The sequence below is a fragment of the Helicoverpa armigera genome, chromosome 31 (genome assembly GCF_030705265.1).
Source record: "Helicoverpa armigera isolate CAAS_96S chromosome 31, ASM3070526v1, whole genome shotgun sequence".
In the NCBI taxonomy this organism is placed as follows: domain Eukaryota; kingdom Metazoa; phylum Arthropoda; class Insecta; order Lepidoptera; family Noctuidae; genus Helicoverpa; species Helicoverpa armigera.
The window spans coordinates 3,314,231-3,333,156 of NC_087150.1; the positions used below are offsets into that span (position 1 = coordinate 3,314,231).

Genomic DNA, 18,926 nt, shown 5'->3' on the forward strand with positions numbered 1-18,926 from the left:
ATTGGTCCATTAGTTTTGGCTTGAAAGCGTGACAGATAGACAGTTCGAATCAAATTACTCATTTGTTAAGCACAGCTTAAAAATAAAGGTTTATTTTCGCATTTATAATATTACAAACTACTGTCTGCGGTATAAAAACTTTCCCCGTACTAGGATAAAATACAGTCTATGCCACTCGAACCACGAAAATAGTGGAACTTCCCAGCATTGAAACGCATATTTCTCGAATCTATTCAGTAGTTTCAGAGCCTTTAAGAAAACGATTCTTCTGTATAATTTTATCTCGGAGCCTTAACTAATGTTTTGCCTGTCCACCCGTTCTAAACCATTCACCCATTTTTTCCAGGGGCGCAGTCCTAATTCTGGGTGGTATTATGCTCAACGTCTGGGCAGCAGCCCTGCTCTTCCAGCCAGTAGAAGAACACATGGTGAGGAAGTACAAGGAGCCGGAAGAAGATGAGGACGGTCCACAGGTCAGTTTGACGAATTTTATGAAGTTGACGAAAGTTTTGATGAAGCTGGAATGTTTTCCAGTTATGTCAAATGGTCTGGAATTGATTGGATTGATGTTTTTTGGGCTTGTTTGAGTTGTTTTGATGGGGTTTCCAGTGTTGTCAAATTGTTTCCAGCTTTGTCAAAATTTTTGTTAGTTAGTTTTAAGTTTGGGGATTATCAAAATTCCTATAAGTTTTCGATTTTTGGGTAATTTTTGACACAATTTTAATTTGATGAAAAATAATTTCAGGTTATATTTATTTTAAATTCGCAGTTAATGTTTGTGTTAAAATTGTAATATTTACTCATTTAATATTAATTATTATTGCTAACAATAATATTTAAATTCATTATAAAAATTTCTTGTGCAAAAAGGTTGTCAAGTTTTTTCCATCCTAGAAAAAGAGGTTATATTTTGCGACAAAAAAATGATCGTCGTTTATGTAATACATAGTAAAAAGAAATATCCGTTACAAAAAAACGCGAGAATACATAAAAAATATATTTTTTTGATATACAAAAAAATAAGGTGTTTTTTTGAAAATGAAACTTGCTCAAGTGAGCCTCATGGTGACATCTGCGTAAAGTAAGCAAAATTCATTTTTATTATATGTTTTTATATGTATATGTATATGTTATGGTCATAGCTTCGTTATATTGAGAATCACGGAGAACAAAACTAGCGGAGATGTCATAACGCGTCTGCCAAGGCTGCGGGATTGTTCGCGCGAGTTACCGCGGCGCTGGTACATAAAAGGCCTACGACGGAACACGACGGTGTTTAGTCAGTAAGAGTCTGACACTCAGCGTTGCTAACCCACAGCGGGAGGGGGCATTTGATGATTTTTGACGTCGTTAAAAAAAAGATGTCATAACGCAGAATCTCCTAAGAAAGTAGCGCGACAACATGCGGGTGCGAGGGGGACGAGGAACGTTACTAGCTCCGACCTACACCACCTTATTATAAAACGTGGTTTTACGAAGTACCTACCCGCTTTAGTAATAGGTTTAGTCCACTAACTGTTCGGAACGGGGTGGTTTAAACGTGGTAGAAAAGCTGGTACTTTTTTAATACCACGTTTTATAATAAGGTGGCTTATGTATTTTTTGGAACCCGGTATTTTTTTGTGAAACTCAAAATCATTGACAGAAGTGTCAAGGCCCCGAACGTCTCGTTAGTTCCCTCGTAACTGATCGTTTTGGTCACGTATTTGACCTACAAGAAGGCGCCTGACTTACCTGCCTTATGGTGTCTCCGCTCGTCCTTTCTCCGTGATTGAAACGTAATGGGCGTATCTAACATGCTTCGAAATATATTTCGTTTAAAATAAATTTTGAAAAATATTGGGAACTCTTTTTGCAGCTAATTCGATCTTTTTTTGACTGGTTTCTTGTAAATAATTAATCATTGAAAAAATGTTTTTTAGCGAGTATTGTTTATTGTAAAATGGTTGAAAGCGCTGGAAGTAGAGTTTCTTTATTTCTTAACTTATTTAAAACGAACTATACTTATGTAGTTATTTTTAACAAGTTTTTCGCTTTTGCTGCTGTTGCGTTATTTTATTTGCAAAATATAAAATAAATTAAAATTGTAAATAAATTAAAAAATATCTTTATTGGACTTATGCCTGTTTTCACCAACAATCTCTTAACGTTTCCCTAAGTGTCACTTACCTAGAATAAGAGCTCCCCCAATAATAGAGGTTATAAGGGACACTTAAACTTTGGCGAAAACGAAATTCGTATTGTGTTCCCTTAATGCTCCTAGGGATCTCTTAATGTAGGTATTTGTTGGTGAAAATGGGCATGACTTTCGAAATTATAGGAACTTTTTGTTAAACTTTTTGTTAAAAGTAAAAGCCAAAGTAATGTCATAAAGTAAAAGTAACGGTCAAATTCGTTTTTTCAATGCTAAAGTAACAGCAAAACTAATAGATAAAACGAATTTGACCGTTACTTTTACTTTATGACATTACTTTGGCTTTTACTTTTGATGAAGAAACTGGCTGATAAACACCGATTTAAAAAAAAAAAAAAACTATAATGGGAATGAGAAGCTATGACCTAAAATGTCCGTAGATTTTTATGTTTGTCCGTCCTGTTTTTTTGTAGTTTCGTACTGTTAATAATAATTGTTTTACTAACCAGTAGACTTTCATGTGGCATTTTAGTATAGAAATATAATATTTTTACGAAGGTCTGATAGTGATGAAATTCATATAATTAAACCTACGAATCTTTCTTTTAATAAGGCCCAAAATATCAAGACAAAAATGTCTGTTTTTCTTTGAAATCTGAACATGAAAATGTATAGTGAACAGTTGTATTAAGAAAACTGTTTTTTTTTGTGTTGTAATGAAATTGGTCTTATTGGTTGAAAGTAGCAAGAAAGAGTCATTTTTTATTTTTCATAAGTTCTGACTTATGGGCCCATATTATTTATAAAAACTCGTTATTATAGGTAGAACACATGTTAATGTAGAAAATTATTCTTTTATGTTTTTCTTTTGTATATTTAGTTAAATTGAATGAGAGTAGGTAAATTAGCTTTGAACAAAAATTGTACATGGATGAGGTTTCTTTTTCACAAAACAATTGTAATGGCAAAATATACGTACATTTGGTTGTACGATACGAAATTCCGTGCCCACGAAAAATATTCAGAACCGCAGAAAGTTGTTTTAAATTCAAAAACAATATTGAAAACTGCGTACAATAACAAAAAACCTTGAAAGTGCTGTTATTATATTTTAAATCTTTATTACCGCCGTACTACAAAAACTTTTAAAAGTCTGTTGACCACTTGTCTAAAAAAATGACAGATTATGACCTTGATTAGACAAGTGCTTAACAGATGATAAAATTTTTGTAGTAAGGCTATTAAAGTTTAACTCTACGTGAAAGAAAATTCTCACCGTGTACAAGAACAAAATAATCTAAATAGACAAGATTATCCAAAAGCCTCATGTTCGCTTCGCTTTGAATCTCACTAACATTTCCATTAAATTCAGAAAATAATCACTTTCCTTGTATCACCTGTATTCAGTTACAATTAAAACATAATTTAGGGAACATAATGTTTTTGAAAAAAAAAGTAAAAAAAAGATTGTCATAGCATTTTTTTTTCAAATAAGTCTGACATTTTTAGACTATTTTTGGCACTACCAAACTTAGGGTTGGCCAATGAAGTGCCCATTGGTTTTTGTTTTAGACGTAAATAATTATTGCTTACTTTAATAAAAAAAAAGAATTTTTTTTTTCTATTAAGCGTCCATATACTTCTTTAGTTCGTCATCTGTTTAACTATTTATCGTTTCATTTAAGTAGGCTTTGTTAACAAAACATTTCACGAGTGGTATCAAAATCGTATATTTGTAGTCTCTACAGGTGCGAAAATGTATTTCTGCATAACGATATAAGGCATATAAGGCTGGAAATGAAGACTTGTGACGTCACGTTTAAGGCAACTGCCCTATCTGACCTCCTCAACCCAGTTACCCGAGCAACCCAATACCCTTGGTTAGACTGGTGTCAGAGTTACTGGCTTCTGACTACCCGTAACGACTGCCAAGGATGTTCAATGACAGCCGGGACCTACAGTTTAACGTGCCATCCGAAACACAGTCAATGGTGTCTAAGATATACTTAGAAAAGTTGCATTGGTACTTGCCTGACCTGGGATCGAACCTGCGCCCTCATACTTGTTAGGTTGGTCCTTTACTCACTAGGCCACTAGGACCCACTTTATGGATAACGTTACTCATTATTAAAACGTGTTGTATCTTCGCGGTTATTTTAGACGGATTTATAATTTTAACTTGTCACATCTATTTAATAGTATGTAGTTATAGAATAAGTAAATGAATACAGGACCATATTCTTATTCATCATTCATACAGAGTTTTTGTTTCATTTTCAAAAATACGCATTTTATTTTATACAATGTAAAGTAACCGTTACTGTGCTAACGCTTAAAATAACGTGTTAAAATAACAGGTTGATAACGAAAGTGATTATACGTTAATAACGGTACATGGTGTTGCCAGAGCATATATTATTTTTCCCCTAATATATAAATTATTTGCAAAAAGTTTGGATATAGTGTTTTTGTAAATAAAATTACTTAGTGCATGTTTAAATTGTGGTTTTTGGGATATAAAAAAAAACTAGAATTTTTTATAGCTGGTATTTGAATAAAAATACACCACTATTCTTCTATATTATTAGGTCAACACCATCTTTATGTGAAATGGCTCATAACTCAATAAGAATTTAATAATCATGTTTGTCACGGGAAAATAAAAAGACTCGTAAGTTGATCAGTTTTCTAGGTAGTTGATCAACTCTTGGAAAATAATAAACGGCCGTTGAAATTTACTATTTGGCCCATTTGTTGATGATTTTACTTGTAGCAATACAGTTATCTATTAAATTACGGCTAGGTACCGTAAGTTGATCAATTAGCTAAAATTCAATGCGTTAACTAGTACATTTCAACTGTCGTTTATTGTTTTCCGAGAGTTGATAAAATACCTAGAAGATTTATGCAATTTACGAGTCTTGTTATTTTCCGGTGACATATACAATACTAATACCAATCTTATTATTTTTTTTTAATTATGAGCCATTTTGCAGAAATTAACCTGTAAATAAAACACTTACCTAACAACGGTTTTTAATAAAAATATATAATATATTTAAATGTTTAAAATATGCATGTAAATAAATTAATGGAAACAGGTTTTAATAGATATGCAATGCAAGCTTGCTGGCGTTAAAAGTACACCATGTATATATGATATTGTGAAAAAAACAGCCTGTATAATATATTTGTTATACTATAATATTTATTTGTATAAATATGTGTACTGATGTATAAAAAAGTAATTTATGTCACCAAAAATTTTAAAGGATAAAAATATACAAACATCCGAACTGAAGTATCTTTCAAAGTCAAAGTAAATTTTTAATTATTATTTCAAATAGACATGTGAATGGTCTTTTGAAACATCAAAATACACTCCTGAGCAAAAAAAAAATGGAATCGCCCCCTTGCGCTATACAATTACAACGATTGCCAATTATACAATATTTACAATTAAATATTTATGGTCTCGTTTAAAAGCCTATACTTTCAGCTTCAAATTAAGGGTAGAAACAAAAAAAACATTTCCGTATTTCAGGAGCTAATCATCTTTTTTAAGACAGCAACGACAATCGGGCGAAAAATAAAATTGAGCTTAGCTGAAAAGTTCAACATTTGTAGTTGCAAGGGGGTGATTCCATTTTTTTGCTTGCGAGTGTAGTTGGTTTCGAGATACATCCCAAAATTATCTAAAATAATTTATAACAATTCCAATTCTTACCATCTAACCAAGGGGTATCAGGTTGCCCGGGTAACCGGGTTGAGGAGGTCAGATTGGCAGTCGCTTCTTGTAAAGCACTGGTACTCAGCTGAATCCGGTTAGACTGGAAGCCGACCCCAACATAGTTGGGAAAAAGGCTCGGAGGATGATGATGAGTGTAGTTGGTTTCAAGCTACATCCCAAAATAATTGATAACAATACCAATTCCTATACATCAGTACACATATTTATCACCGTAATTAAGAAAAGAATCCTTAAAAAAACCAAAACTAATCACGCAAAACCATTTCACAGGATGACATTTTATTCGAAGAAGAAGAACCGATCGAGTCTTTCCAAATGACCGTCACAACGCCTGAACAGATCGAAAACGGTCACACACCGGACAAAAAACCGTCTATAACCAATATACAAAGCATGACGTCATCGCAACAGTTACGTCACAACCCTTCAAAGAGAAAACTGTCTTATACTAGACCTATACCGAAAACGACTTATAGTTCCTCTTCTATAAGCGATGGGATGTTAAAGAAGTTGGGGTCCCAAGAAGGTTTTAGTCGTAAATTAAGCACAGCGACAACAGGACCTAAAAGAAATTTTTCCACGTCAAGTTTCGCTCATGTTTCTGCGACACCGTTTCACGGGTCTACGTTATCAGCTTTTGAGCAGCCGAACGAATTTGCGTCCCAATTCTCGTTGAGATCGGTTACGGAAAGTGTGGCAGATGTAGCTTATTGCTGCTTTTGCTGCAAAAAGAAAAAATCTTCTAAAAAGACCGAAGGCAATAAATTCTTTGATTTAACTCTTTTAAAAGACCCGACTTATTTGGTGATTTTAATCTCTAGTAGTACTGTAGCTATATCGTGCACAAATTTTATTATATTACTACCTTCTCATGCTCAAAATATAGGTTTCGATAAGGCTCGAGGTGCATATCTACTTAGTACAGTTTCCGCTTTAGACTTAGTTGGACGTATCGGTGGTTCAGCGCTATGCGATTTGAATTTAATTCCTAAGAGTTTTTACTTTGTAGGTGGTCTACTATTTTCCGGTATTACGCTAGCTATTATTCCGTTCTTACAATCTTATGTTGCTATAAGCGTTTTTTGCGCTTTATTTGGACTAGCTTCGGGTGTTAATAATAGTGTGACCACATTAGTTATGGCGGAAATTTTAGGCGTCGAAAGACTGATGTCTACTTACGGAATTAGTCTTTTTGTAAACGGTCTACTCCAGCTAGTCGGACCTCCGATCTGTGGTCTCTGGTTTGAGAGAGACAGGAATTTTACCAAAATGTTTCTGACTTTTGGTCTGATTTTTATTTGTGGGGCTTCTTTGTGGCTTTTAATGCCTTTAATAAATAAACATAAGCAGGAAAAAGCCAGAAAAGCAGGTTTACAAGGACAAAAAGTATAGTTTATTTCTTGATAATACTTAAGTTTTGTTTCGAAAATTTGTTTTAAGGACTGTATTTAGTGTGTATGTCAGACCTTTTTTCGAAAAGTCAGAACTGTTAAAAGCTGTGTACAAATGTATGGGAAAAATGCTGATTGTTTAAAGGTACTTAGTGAATATGTCAGACCTTTTCTTGAAAAGTCAGAACGGTCAGAAGCTGTGTACAAATGTACATTTAAAAAGATGATGATTGATTAAAGGTACTTCATTTTGTGAATATTTGAAGTCTGACTTATCAGAAAAGTCAGAACGGCCATACGTCTGTCTTTAGTTAAACCTAATGCCATTTTTGGGCTGAAATAATTTAACTGACGAATGATATTCTTACCTTGGGGGTATGTAATTTTTTTTTTCAATGTCAGAACTTTCTGAAAAGTCTGAATGAATGGCTTAAGATGCCAGTTGACTTAAAGATATATTATAAACCATGGTGCTTATAATAGTAAATAATATTTAGCTATTACATTTACTCATTCATTCTTACTTAGTATCAAATCGTAAAGTAACTCAATTTGTTTGTATGTTACGCTTTCACGATAAAACGGCTGAACCAATTTCAATGAGGTTTAGTGTGAAGGTAGGTCAAAACCTGGGAAAGGATGTGGGATAGTATTAATCCAGGTATGTCAAGTAGTTTCTTCAAAAAGCGGGTAAAACCGCAGAAAACGGCTTTGTATAAAAAAGTGAATTGTATTGAAAATTGCCAATGTATACTTACTAATTATATTGAAAAAAAATATGTATCTTAATCTGCAAAATAAATAAGCAAATAGGTGTAACGTATCGTAAAGGGATTGACTGCGGCTTTCTATAATCTATCCATTGTTTTTTTCGATAACCCTTTGGGTACTTCACCCTAAAAATGATATTTGAGGAACGATTCTTATGCTGTTTCGCATCGAAAGGAGATATTATAGGTTATACAGACAGATATTGTATTTACTTAAATATGTGTAAAAGGTTACCCTTTTGTGGTAAAAAATATATTATACATTTTGTAGAATATGCATTCCGATAAACTTAAAATGCACAAAATTGTAATTTAAATTGCAATACATACTGTGAGTTGCAACGTTTGACTACTTAAAATAAGGATAACTGACCTATTCTTAGTTGTCAAATCGCCGATTTTACTAGTGAGCAGCAATTTTAGGGGCCCGATTCTCCTAATTTTACTTAAGCGACATAAGATTCACGTTCGACTGCGATCCAATCCCGACTCGATTACGATTGAAGCGTATGTGGCATTCCGCTATTTTTTCTTTGTAATAAACGTTTTTATCCTTTTCTGTCATTCAATGATGAATCATTTTGTCTGCAAATGATTGATGATTGCTATGTGATTGTAGAGCAAACTACCGTATAGACCAAAATCACCAAAATAGCAGACCAATCGCAAAGCAATCGAATGTCGTTGGAATAAGATTGGTCTTATATTAGTAGCAGAATGCCCGATATGGTTAAAACTGCTATTGCGATTCAATTTCTATTCGATTTTGACATTATTAACTTAGGAGAATCGGGCCCCAGGGCTTTATATTGTTAGGTTAAAACCTAGTTAAAATTATTGCAGCCGACTACAGCTGACTGATATTTTTTTTTATTTAACATAAGATTAATTTTTAGTACCTTATTAAAAAAATAAGGATATATTTTTGGCAATTATTTCGACGCACAAAACTGTCTTATGCAACAAATAATATATTAATGATATTTTACCAATAAAAAATGTATATGTACGCTATGTCGCGAGTCCACAGCTAGCATGTGTTCGCGCGGCGGTTGCAGTGTCGCGGACATGTTAGTAATGTTCGCGCGCAATGTGTTACTGTTTGCTACAGCGAGTACACCGCGAGATACATTATTTGTGTGTTTTACAGAATTATTCGCACAAATGATTTTTATGTTACATAGAAAATGGTATAAAATTGAAATCTTTAGCTATAATAATTATTAGTTTTAATTTTTTTTAAACAATAATAGAGTATTTTTAAATAATTTGACATTTGCAAAACGAATTTATGAACTAAAACCTTCTTGATCCGAATTGATAAGCATTTGTTTTTAGTTTTATTTTTAATGTAAGTATGTATGTGAAATTGGTTTTTTTTCTATATTATTGATTTTTTCTATATTATTAACGAGGGAAAAATATTGAAATTAACTTTTTTATCATTTCTTTCTTTGAATGAGCTTATCTCATGAGATATTACGTGAGATAATTATGTAGTAATGTTTTCAGTGGTAGATAGCCTATTTTTTGTTGCGGGAAGTTGTTCGCTCAAAATTCGGGTGAAACCGTAGGAAACAGCCAGTTGATTAATAACTTAAATTGTGTTCGAATTTAATTAAAATATAAAATAACATGCCATTCGATATTGTTTGTATATTTAAATTTGACTTTTTTAGTATAGACTTGATATGTATAGTTATCGGCACGAATCTTGAGCTCTGACCTTCACCTGCTCAGTAATTTATTGGGTCCCTTTTGTGGTATGAAGTGAGGCGCGGGGGCGGGATAAAGCGGTGATTGGCCCGCAGCGCATCGCGTCATAGCCGTCACTCGGGATTGGTTCTTTGCTAATAAATCACTTCGCGCAGATGTAGGTCAGAGCTCAAGATTCGTGCTGATAACTATATATATGATTAATTCTTTCTTTTAATAATAATTATTTTTTAGTTATAATTATTAAAGAACAAAGGTTACCTTAGGAGGCTTTGCGAGTTATTAAAATAATTTAATTTTTATTTTATTAGACACCGAATTATTTATTTGAAATTGGCGTTTTCCATGTAACTAAAAAATCGTTGAAATATTTTTTTTTTATATTATATGACTGGATTACTTAAATAGTTTTTTTGTTTGAATAAAACTGCGATTTTGAAAGTAAATTAATAAGTTCGAGTTTTTAAATGATATTGTAAAATAAATATACTTTTTTTTCTTATATTATTAGATGAAATAATATGTAAAATGTTTTCAGTGATTGGAAATAGTTTTTCCATTTATAAACTTCTTGCCATTTATTTTTTTTTTGTCTTTTTTTTTACTTTTACTGTATTTCTTTTTAATTAAAATTGAGTAGTGATTATTTTATTAAGGGTTATAAATGTTATAATTTACCAAAAACTTGCTTATATTATAAATGCTAAATCTGGTACACACAGATTGTCTGAAGCTAGAAAAAGGACTTTTAAAAACTAGCTAAAGTTGTTCTTGATGAAAGAATAATTCTTGGAGATTTTTCCATACATTATGTTGTAAGTATTTCTAAATTCATTCCTTGTATCCATTCCCTTGTGTTTCAATTAAAAAAAAAACTTAACTAAATTGTCTTACCGCCGTTCCCAATATTCGATCTATCGATGGATTTGTTTAGAGATAGATGACTTTTGACATAAGTAATGTCAAACTCCAGTAAACAAAACGGCTGTCATTGAAAATCCTTGGCAGTCGTTACGGGTAGTCAGAAGCCAGTAACTCTGACACCAGTCTAAACAACGGGTATTGGGTTGCCCGGGTAACTGGGTTGAGGAGGTCAGATAGGCAGTCGCTCCTTGTGGCACACTGGTACTCAGCTGCATACGGTTAGACTGGAAGCCGACCCCAACATAGTTGGGAAAAAAGCTCGGAGGATGGATGAGGAAGCAAAACGATAATAGATACATTATTGGGAATGGCGATTAAATAAACTTGTTAACTGTTAATTTTGTATTTAAGTAGCAAATGTTAGTTAGTAAGTAACTAAAAATGTATTTTTTAAAATAAATTATGTATTTTTTGTACAAAATAATTCGTTTTATTTTTTTAGTGCAATATGTTACCAGAGCAAGTATTTTTTGTAGGAGTATCATTTAAAGTCCAAAATATATTATATGGACTGTGTAAAGAAATATAATTTTAAGTCCCGGCCTTAGTCGAAAGTGTTTTCAAACGATAGAAAAAAAAACTAACTCATCTTGTATAATTACATATAGTCTATTATGTTTCTTACAACTAATTCTATTCTTGATTATAAAATACTTTTCCAAAGATTTTTTTTTATCTTACTTTAATAACAATAGCAAAACAGCTGTCTGAAAATTTGGGCAAATCAAATTTCAAGTATCTGTCACTTACCACAATTACCAGTCATCCTATAAAAACAAAAGCCTGATGAAGAGGAAATGTCGTATTTGTAAGTAAAAGTGAAACTGCGGGAACATGCTAGATACGAAATAACACAACCATATCTTACACATTTACACCAATATGTTCAAATTTCCAACAATATTAATATCAAAACTATTTTCATTTCAGTTGGAACCGTTCATAGAAGAAGATGGGGAGCTAGAAGATTCTGAGAATCCAAAACTGACATTCACCCCCGAAGACCCCTCGCCGACACCCACGGCTGAAAAACACCCCAACGGATCACCCCCAATCTTCAAAAACGACTCCAACATTAACCTGGACGACCCCAAAGATTTCGCAAGATCCGCCAGCGCTGTACAAGTAGCTTTAAGTCGAAAAACCGGTTCTTCAAGGCATGGGCTACAAAATATCTCAAGTAAAAATCATTTGCCTTCTAATCCTTCGTTATTAGAATCGGTCCCAGAAGGAAAGGGGAGTCGTGTTAACTCTCAAGAAGCGTTTGGTAAGAAATTAGGAGTCCCTAAGACTCCTAAAAGAAGTCCGTCTACTTCTAGCTTTCAGTACATGTCGACTCCTTTTCACGGGTCCACGTTATCAGCTTTTGAAAAACCCAGTGAGTTTGCTTCTCAATTCAGCTTAAAATCTGTCACAGACAGCTTAGCACCTATAAGTTACTGTTGCGGTTGCAAAAAGCGATCGAAAGAGGATGATTCTAAAAAGGAACCAAGCAAATACTTTGATATTAACTTACTAAAAGATCCAATTTATTTGGTTATATTAATATCGAATTGTACTTCAGCGATTTCGTACACGAATTTCATCATTTTAGTGCCCTCTTACGCTAAAGAATGTGGTTTTGACAAATCATTAGGCGCCTATCTTCTATCAATCATTTCTGCGCTAGACTTAGTTGGCCGAATCGGCGGTTCAGCACTATCAGACGTAGTTTTAACACCAAAACGTTACTTTTTCATATTCGGTCTTTTACTATCTGGCATTAGTCTTTCCATGATACCTTTAGTCAGAAGTTATTCCGCAATTTCGGTCTTTTGCTCGATTTTTGGTCTTGCTTCGGGTATAAACGTCGGTGTGACAGCTCTTGTAATGACAGAGATGCTTGGAACGGAAAGACTAATGTCTTCTTACGGTATCAGTCTTTTTGTCAACGGTATTTTGCAGTTGATCGGACCGCCAATTTGTGGGTTCTGGTTTGAGTATACGCAGTCTTATAAATCATTGTTTGTTACGCTAGGATTCGTGCTAGTATTTGGGGCTGCTCTGTGGGGTTTTGTGCCGTTTATTCATAGAAGGAGAAGGTTGGCAGCGAATAAGAATAAGCAAGGGGTTAAAGCGTAATGTTAGGTATTTTGTTTGTGTCGCGAACTCTTTGATGGAACTCTATTTTTTTATCTGAGAGAACTGAACTAAATAATTATCATACACAATATTCTATAGTTATCTAGTTTAATACATAGGTACTTAACCAAATATAATTCTGCAACTTCTATATTATACTGCATAAGTTGTCGAGTGAAGGAATAGTGAGTGCACCTGTGTGCAAATGCTCATGCGCTATACTATATCCTGCGCAGCTGGCTGATCTCCTTTCATGAGAACAGGTTAGGAGGTTTGGCATCATTAGTTGGCAAGTAACTATTTAAAAAATATTTGTTTTGTAAAGTAATCTGATTGATAATTTTGAGTAATTCTCATTAAAAGTATGTAAGTAATGAATAGAGTTCGTAAAAAGAGTTTGTGACACAAAAAAACAAAATGGCGGATATACATATGTCACATGATAAAATTGCCCAATACATCTTACTTTTCTTATAGTATTTTGTTACAAGTATTATTCCCTGTACAAAAATAATCTATACTTACTAATATAATAACACTTCTTGTAAAGCACTAATAAAAAACTAATAAAACTAATAAACTAAGGTACTCAGCTACATCCGGTTAGACTGGAAGCCGACCCCAACATAGTTGGGAAAAAGGCTCGGAGGATGATGATTTATATACGTAATAACGAGAAACAATTTTAGTGACCTACGAAATACACAAAAATCATCAATTTAACCTCTTAACCATCAATCGATATTTTAAATTAGTTTTTTTATTGTTATTTTTGCTATAGTTAAGATGTATTGGGCAGTAAAGACAAAAAATACCGCTGTAAAACTAAAAAAGGGTATATTTTTATAATTAAGATAATATTAAATAGTGGCCGGTTACTTCCAAATAGTTTATAGTCTTTATATAAAAACTATATTAAGTCGATCGTTCCTTAATCTTCATTTAACCGACTTAACAAAGTAAGAGGTTGTTATTTCAACGAAAAATTCAGCTTCATACATTAACACCAATAAAAAAAACAATTTAGTTAAGGCTTTCACAGTAAAACTGCTGAACCGGTTTCGAAGAATTTAAGTTGGAAATAGTATGACAGTCGTTACGGGTAGTCAGAAGCCAGTAAGTTTGACAACCAGTCTTACCAAGGGGTATTGGGTTGCCCGGGTAACTGGGTTGAGGAGGTCAGATAGGCTGTCGCTCCATGTGGCACACTGGCACTTTTTCGTAATCAATACATATAAAGAATTGTGTTATAAACCAATATAACATTTAAAATCATTTGTTTTTCAGTCACAAAATAATTTATTTAATAGCAAATTTTACATTTTTAACACATTTAATTTTATTTCCATACCATATTTTTAAATATCAATGATTACTTAATTATTATTTTATTTTAATACTTATACATAGAATAATCTATTTTTCATATTTTCATGTCTTACTTACATCACAATTTTATACGAACCATAAGAAACAGTTATGTGTCAAAAATTTACATATATTTCTTATGTCATCTTTACTATTAATATAAACTTGAAGAGTTTTTAAGCGATTATTTCAGGAACCACTAGGCCGATTTAGAACTCAAATGTCGAATTATCGAGGAAGGTTATTTTTTATCCGGGTGCGCGAAGTAGTTCTCACGGAAAACGGAGACAACCACTGGCAGTAGTTAAAGTACGAATATTAAAAACATACATTCAAGAATCATTCTAAATCACAATAAAATCAATCTTTTTACAAAAATGAAAATATTAATGGCGTAAACCGTCCATGTACTTTTGATTTGTTTTATTGCTATTTCTTTTTCAATAATTCATCTATTAAATAACTTTGTACAAACCTATTAATGAACTTACCCCGACTTTACACTTGTAAATTGCTTCCGTAAAAATTACGTATTCCGCTTCCGTAATAATTACGTAAGTCACTTCTGTAAGTCGTAAGAAGATCTAAAAAATTACTGTAAGCGGTTTACGAAAAGGTACAGGTTACATTTCTATATTTATAGTAAGTTACTTACCTGAGAAAAATTTACAAGTGTAAAGGCAGACTTAAATCGGATGGCACGTTAAACTGTAGGTCCCGGCTGTCATTGAACATCCTTGGCAGTCGTTACGGGTAGTCAGAAGCAGGTAAGTCTGACACCAGTCTAGCCAAGGGGTATTGGGTTGCCCGCGGAACTGGGTTGAGGAGGTCAGATAGTGCAGTCGCTCCTTGTGGCACACTGGTACTTAGCTACATCCGGTTAGACTGGAAGCCGACCCAAACATAGTTGGGAAAAAGGCTCGGAGAATGATGAGACCGACTTATGTTATAAATGCGAAATTTTGTTTGTTACTCAATACTGAACCAGTTCAGATGTAATTTGAAAAGGTATAATGTAGTTTCCTCGGGGCGGGTGAAACCGCGGGAAAGATACTATACAATAGTTGTGATACGTAGATTTTGAGGACCTCATAATATAGGGTTTTTATACTAAATAAACATGTAAATCAATAATTTAAGAACTCCGTTATAGAACTACTAATCCTTACTTATAAATATTGTAAATGCGAAAGTAACTCTTGTCTGATTTTACGCCAAAACTAATGAACCGATTTGAATACAATTTTGTACAGTTTAACGCCTGAAAAAGGGACATACAATACTTTTTACCCGGCTGCGGGAAGACGCAATAACATTTGTTAAACCTATATACTTTAATTGCTTAAAGCATTGAAAAGAAAAAAATGGTGGCTTGCGAAATACATAATATATCCGTATTGGAAAAAGATGTATACTTAAATTAATAATATTAAGGTAAATGCATCTTTTGGTAGCGGTAAATTCAACCCACCCAAAACAAAAATGTGAAAGACTGCCAAGTTCGATGAAATGGGAATACTTCGCCTATAAAAGAAGTGAGATCTGAATAAGTACCAAGTTCCATACACATACCTTAGTTAAAAATAGTTACTTTTTAATGATGTTACTTGGCAAGTTTTCACACACCTTGTTATAAACCTACTAAACGCAATGAATCAAGTATTTAATTTTCTATTAAAACTTGCCAAGTAACATCATTAAAAAGTAACTATTTTTAACTAAGGTATGTGTATGGAACTTGGTACTTATTCAGATCTCACTTCTTTTATAGGCGAAGTATTCCCATTTCATCGAACTTGGCAGTCTTTCACATTTTTGTTTTGGGTGGGATTTCATTTATTTTTGTAAGGTTGTTTATTTTATTGTTTTCTTATTATTAAGTTTTGAATATGCACTATGCTTCTTACAAAGAAATAAACTAGATTAACTAAATGGCCTAGATTTACCAACTGACTGACATGACATGTTATCATATATTATGTTCGTGGATCAAAGTTACACATTCGTTATTTTCGAAAGTGACTCACACTTGGCCGTTTTCAGATTTTTACTTTACCTTGACTAAATACAAACCTTTGTAACGAATTTCAGATCGGTACGACCATTCGAAGATATATTATATAAATTTAGTTCGTTTTAGTTCCTTAGGGGTATAAATACCTTCATTATTTTGAAACCGACTCACACTTGGCCATTTTCAGATTTTTTCCTTTACCTTGACATAAAGACCTACCTCCATGCCAAATTTCAAGTCAATACGACCATTGGAAGTGGTCTAGGTTTTTGATGAGTGAGTCAGTCAGTCAGTCAGTGAGTGTATAGTAAAAATAGCGATTTTCTGACGTCAATATCTCAAGACCTACAATAGGTATATTAATGAAATTTTGTATTTTAGATAAGTGAGGGGGTCTCAACAGATACTAGAAATTTGATATGCGTAAATAAAATAGATTTTGAGTTATAGGGGGGTCGAATTTGGCCCGAAATGGTTCGTGTAATATAACCCACGGCCGGTGTGTCGCTTTTTTTGCTCGAACTTGGCGGACACACTGCCGTGTGTCTAGATATACAGCCTTACTTCAAAAAGTTAAACATCTGTTGAAATGAAAAATGTCAGATTATGATGCTGAAATAAGGTTCGTCTTGCAGCCACACTTTTTTTAGACAAGGATTCAACAGATGTTTAAGTTTTTGTAGTAAGGCTGTAAATGTTTTTTTATGTTTTAACTTAGGTAAAATGTCAAAAAAACGTTTTATATTTAAATTTTCCTCTACCATTCGAAGCATTCACCTCAATATGTATTTTTTAATAAACATGTTTATGTATAAAATAAAATATTATTATCAATTTAATAGTTATCATTATTTTTATCAACAATTAATTTTTACTTAATTTAATTTTAAATCTATTTGGATTTATTTTCAAATGTTTTTTACTTAAAGAAACTTTGGTTAAATATAATATTATAGTTACCGGAAAATCTATCAATGATTGCGATAGAACCACAAGAAATACTTGTAATTTATTTTATTTCAATCTATTTAGAAAATTGCTTTCTTAAATTAGGTTATATACTCAATAGACATGGTGTATGAAAAAAGTAATTAGTCCGTCTTTTAGATAACCCTAAAATAATGGACACGTATTTTTTCTTTTCTCTCACAAACACGTCACTTTTTCATAGACGTGACATCACGAGCCCCCCACTCTCAATCTTTGTCGCGTTATACAGCCTTACTACAAAAACTTAAGCATTTGTTAAACAACTGTCTAAAAAAAGTGTGGCTGCAAAACGGACCTTATTTCAACGTCATAATTTGATTTTTTTTAGACAATTGTTAAACTGACGTTTAAAAGTTTTTGTGGTATGACTTTTATGGTCTTACTACAAAAACTTAAACATGTGTCTACAGCTTGTCTAAAAAAATTGTGGCTGCAAAACGGACCTTATTTTAACTTCATAATCTGTCATTTTCTTAGACAAGTGTTCAACAGATGTTTAAAAGTTCTTGTGGTATGACTGTTAACGTTTTGTTAAAAAAAAATACGTGTCCAATTTTTTTTTCCAATCTAAAATGCGGACTATTTTATTTAGAATCACAATTTTTTTACCCTGTCATCACGCCTATTCACATGAAAATATATCTTACAGGGAATCATGTTTGAGACCACATTTGTATCAAGTTACAGACAATTTTTGTATCGAATCAAAAACGTTTTGTAATGTTCAAATCTCACTTAAATATACTCCATTTGAAAGGCAGACAATCTTCATATTTGCTTTATATTTAAAAACTTGTTTGAATCAATGTAAATACAATAATAACAATTTATTAATTGAATCATTATTTTGAGCAGTAGTTTATTTGTTTAATATGTATTTGTGTAAAGTATATCTTAGACACCAATGACTGTATTTCGGATGGCACGTTAAACTGTAGGTCCCGGCTGTCATTGAACATCCTTGGCAGTCGTTACGGGTAGTCAGAAGCCAGTAAGTCTGACACCAGTCTAACCAAGGGGTATTGGGTTGCCCGGGTAACTGGGTTGAGGGGGTCAGATAGGCAGTCGCTCCTTGTGGCACACTGGTACTCAGCTACATCCGGTTAGACTGGAAGCTGACACCAACATAGTTGGAAAAAAGGCTTGGAGGAGGATGATGATTGTTTACCTTTAAGTATTCAAATGGAGTATAGTATTTATAGAAAATAGTACAAATTCATCTTGCATTTCCATCTTTTTTTAAACATTGTACAAATTTTTTTCATTCATTATTTCTGTTTTGTACAGATACAAAAATTGTCTCATTATACTAAAAGTATATTAAGTTAGTTACTAAGATTTTTTCTACAAAATAGAAATATACATTCTTATCTATTTAAAATTTTAGTTTTAAGTTTTTATTATCGGGAAAGAAAAAAAAAACAATTATTGCTTAAAGTTGTCAATTGTAAGACAGTGCCATTTCGAAAAAAAACAATCAATTTTGCCTTATACTTACACTAAACTTAGGTAGTTATTTCATATAAATATTATAATAAATATCATTTGTATTATATGTTGTTTTTTATTTGTCTTCCTTTCGGCTTAATTTCTTCAAATCAATTGAAAAAACCGGCCAAGTGGGAGTCCGAATCGCGCACGAAGGGTTCCGTACCATTATTTAAAATGAGCAAAAAATCACGTTTATTATATGGGAACCCCCCAAAATATTTATTTTATTCCAGTTTATTCCAAATACATCATCTGT

The 18,926-nt window shown here is 32.8% G+C and overlaps 1 protein-coding gene across 1 annotated transcript in view; it reads left to right on the plus strand.

Annotated features, from left to right (window-relative positions):
* The window catches only part of LOC110382117 (monocarboxylate transporter 12), a 57,632-nt gene extending 38,900 nt beyond the window's left edge, over positions 1 to 18,732 (plus strand). The window contains 2 exon segments of the mRNA XM_049839791.2: positions 347 to 473; positions 11,617 to 18,732. Of these exon segments, the coding sequence (XP_049695748.2) occupies positions 347 to 473; positions 11,617 to 12,807 (1,318 nt within the window). The 3' untranslated portion in view covers positions 12,808 to 18,732.
* Positions 18,733 to 18,926: the final 194 nt, after the last annotated feature.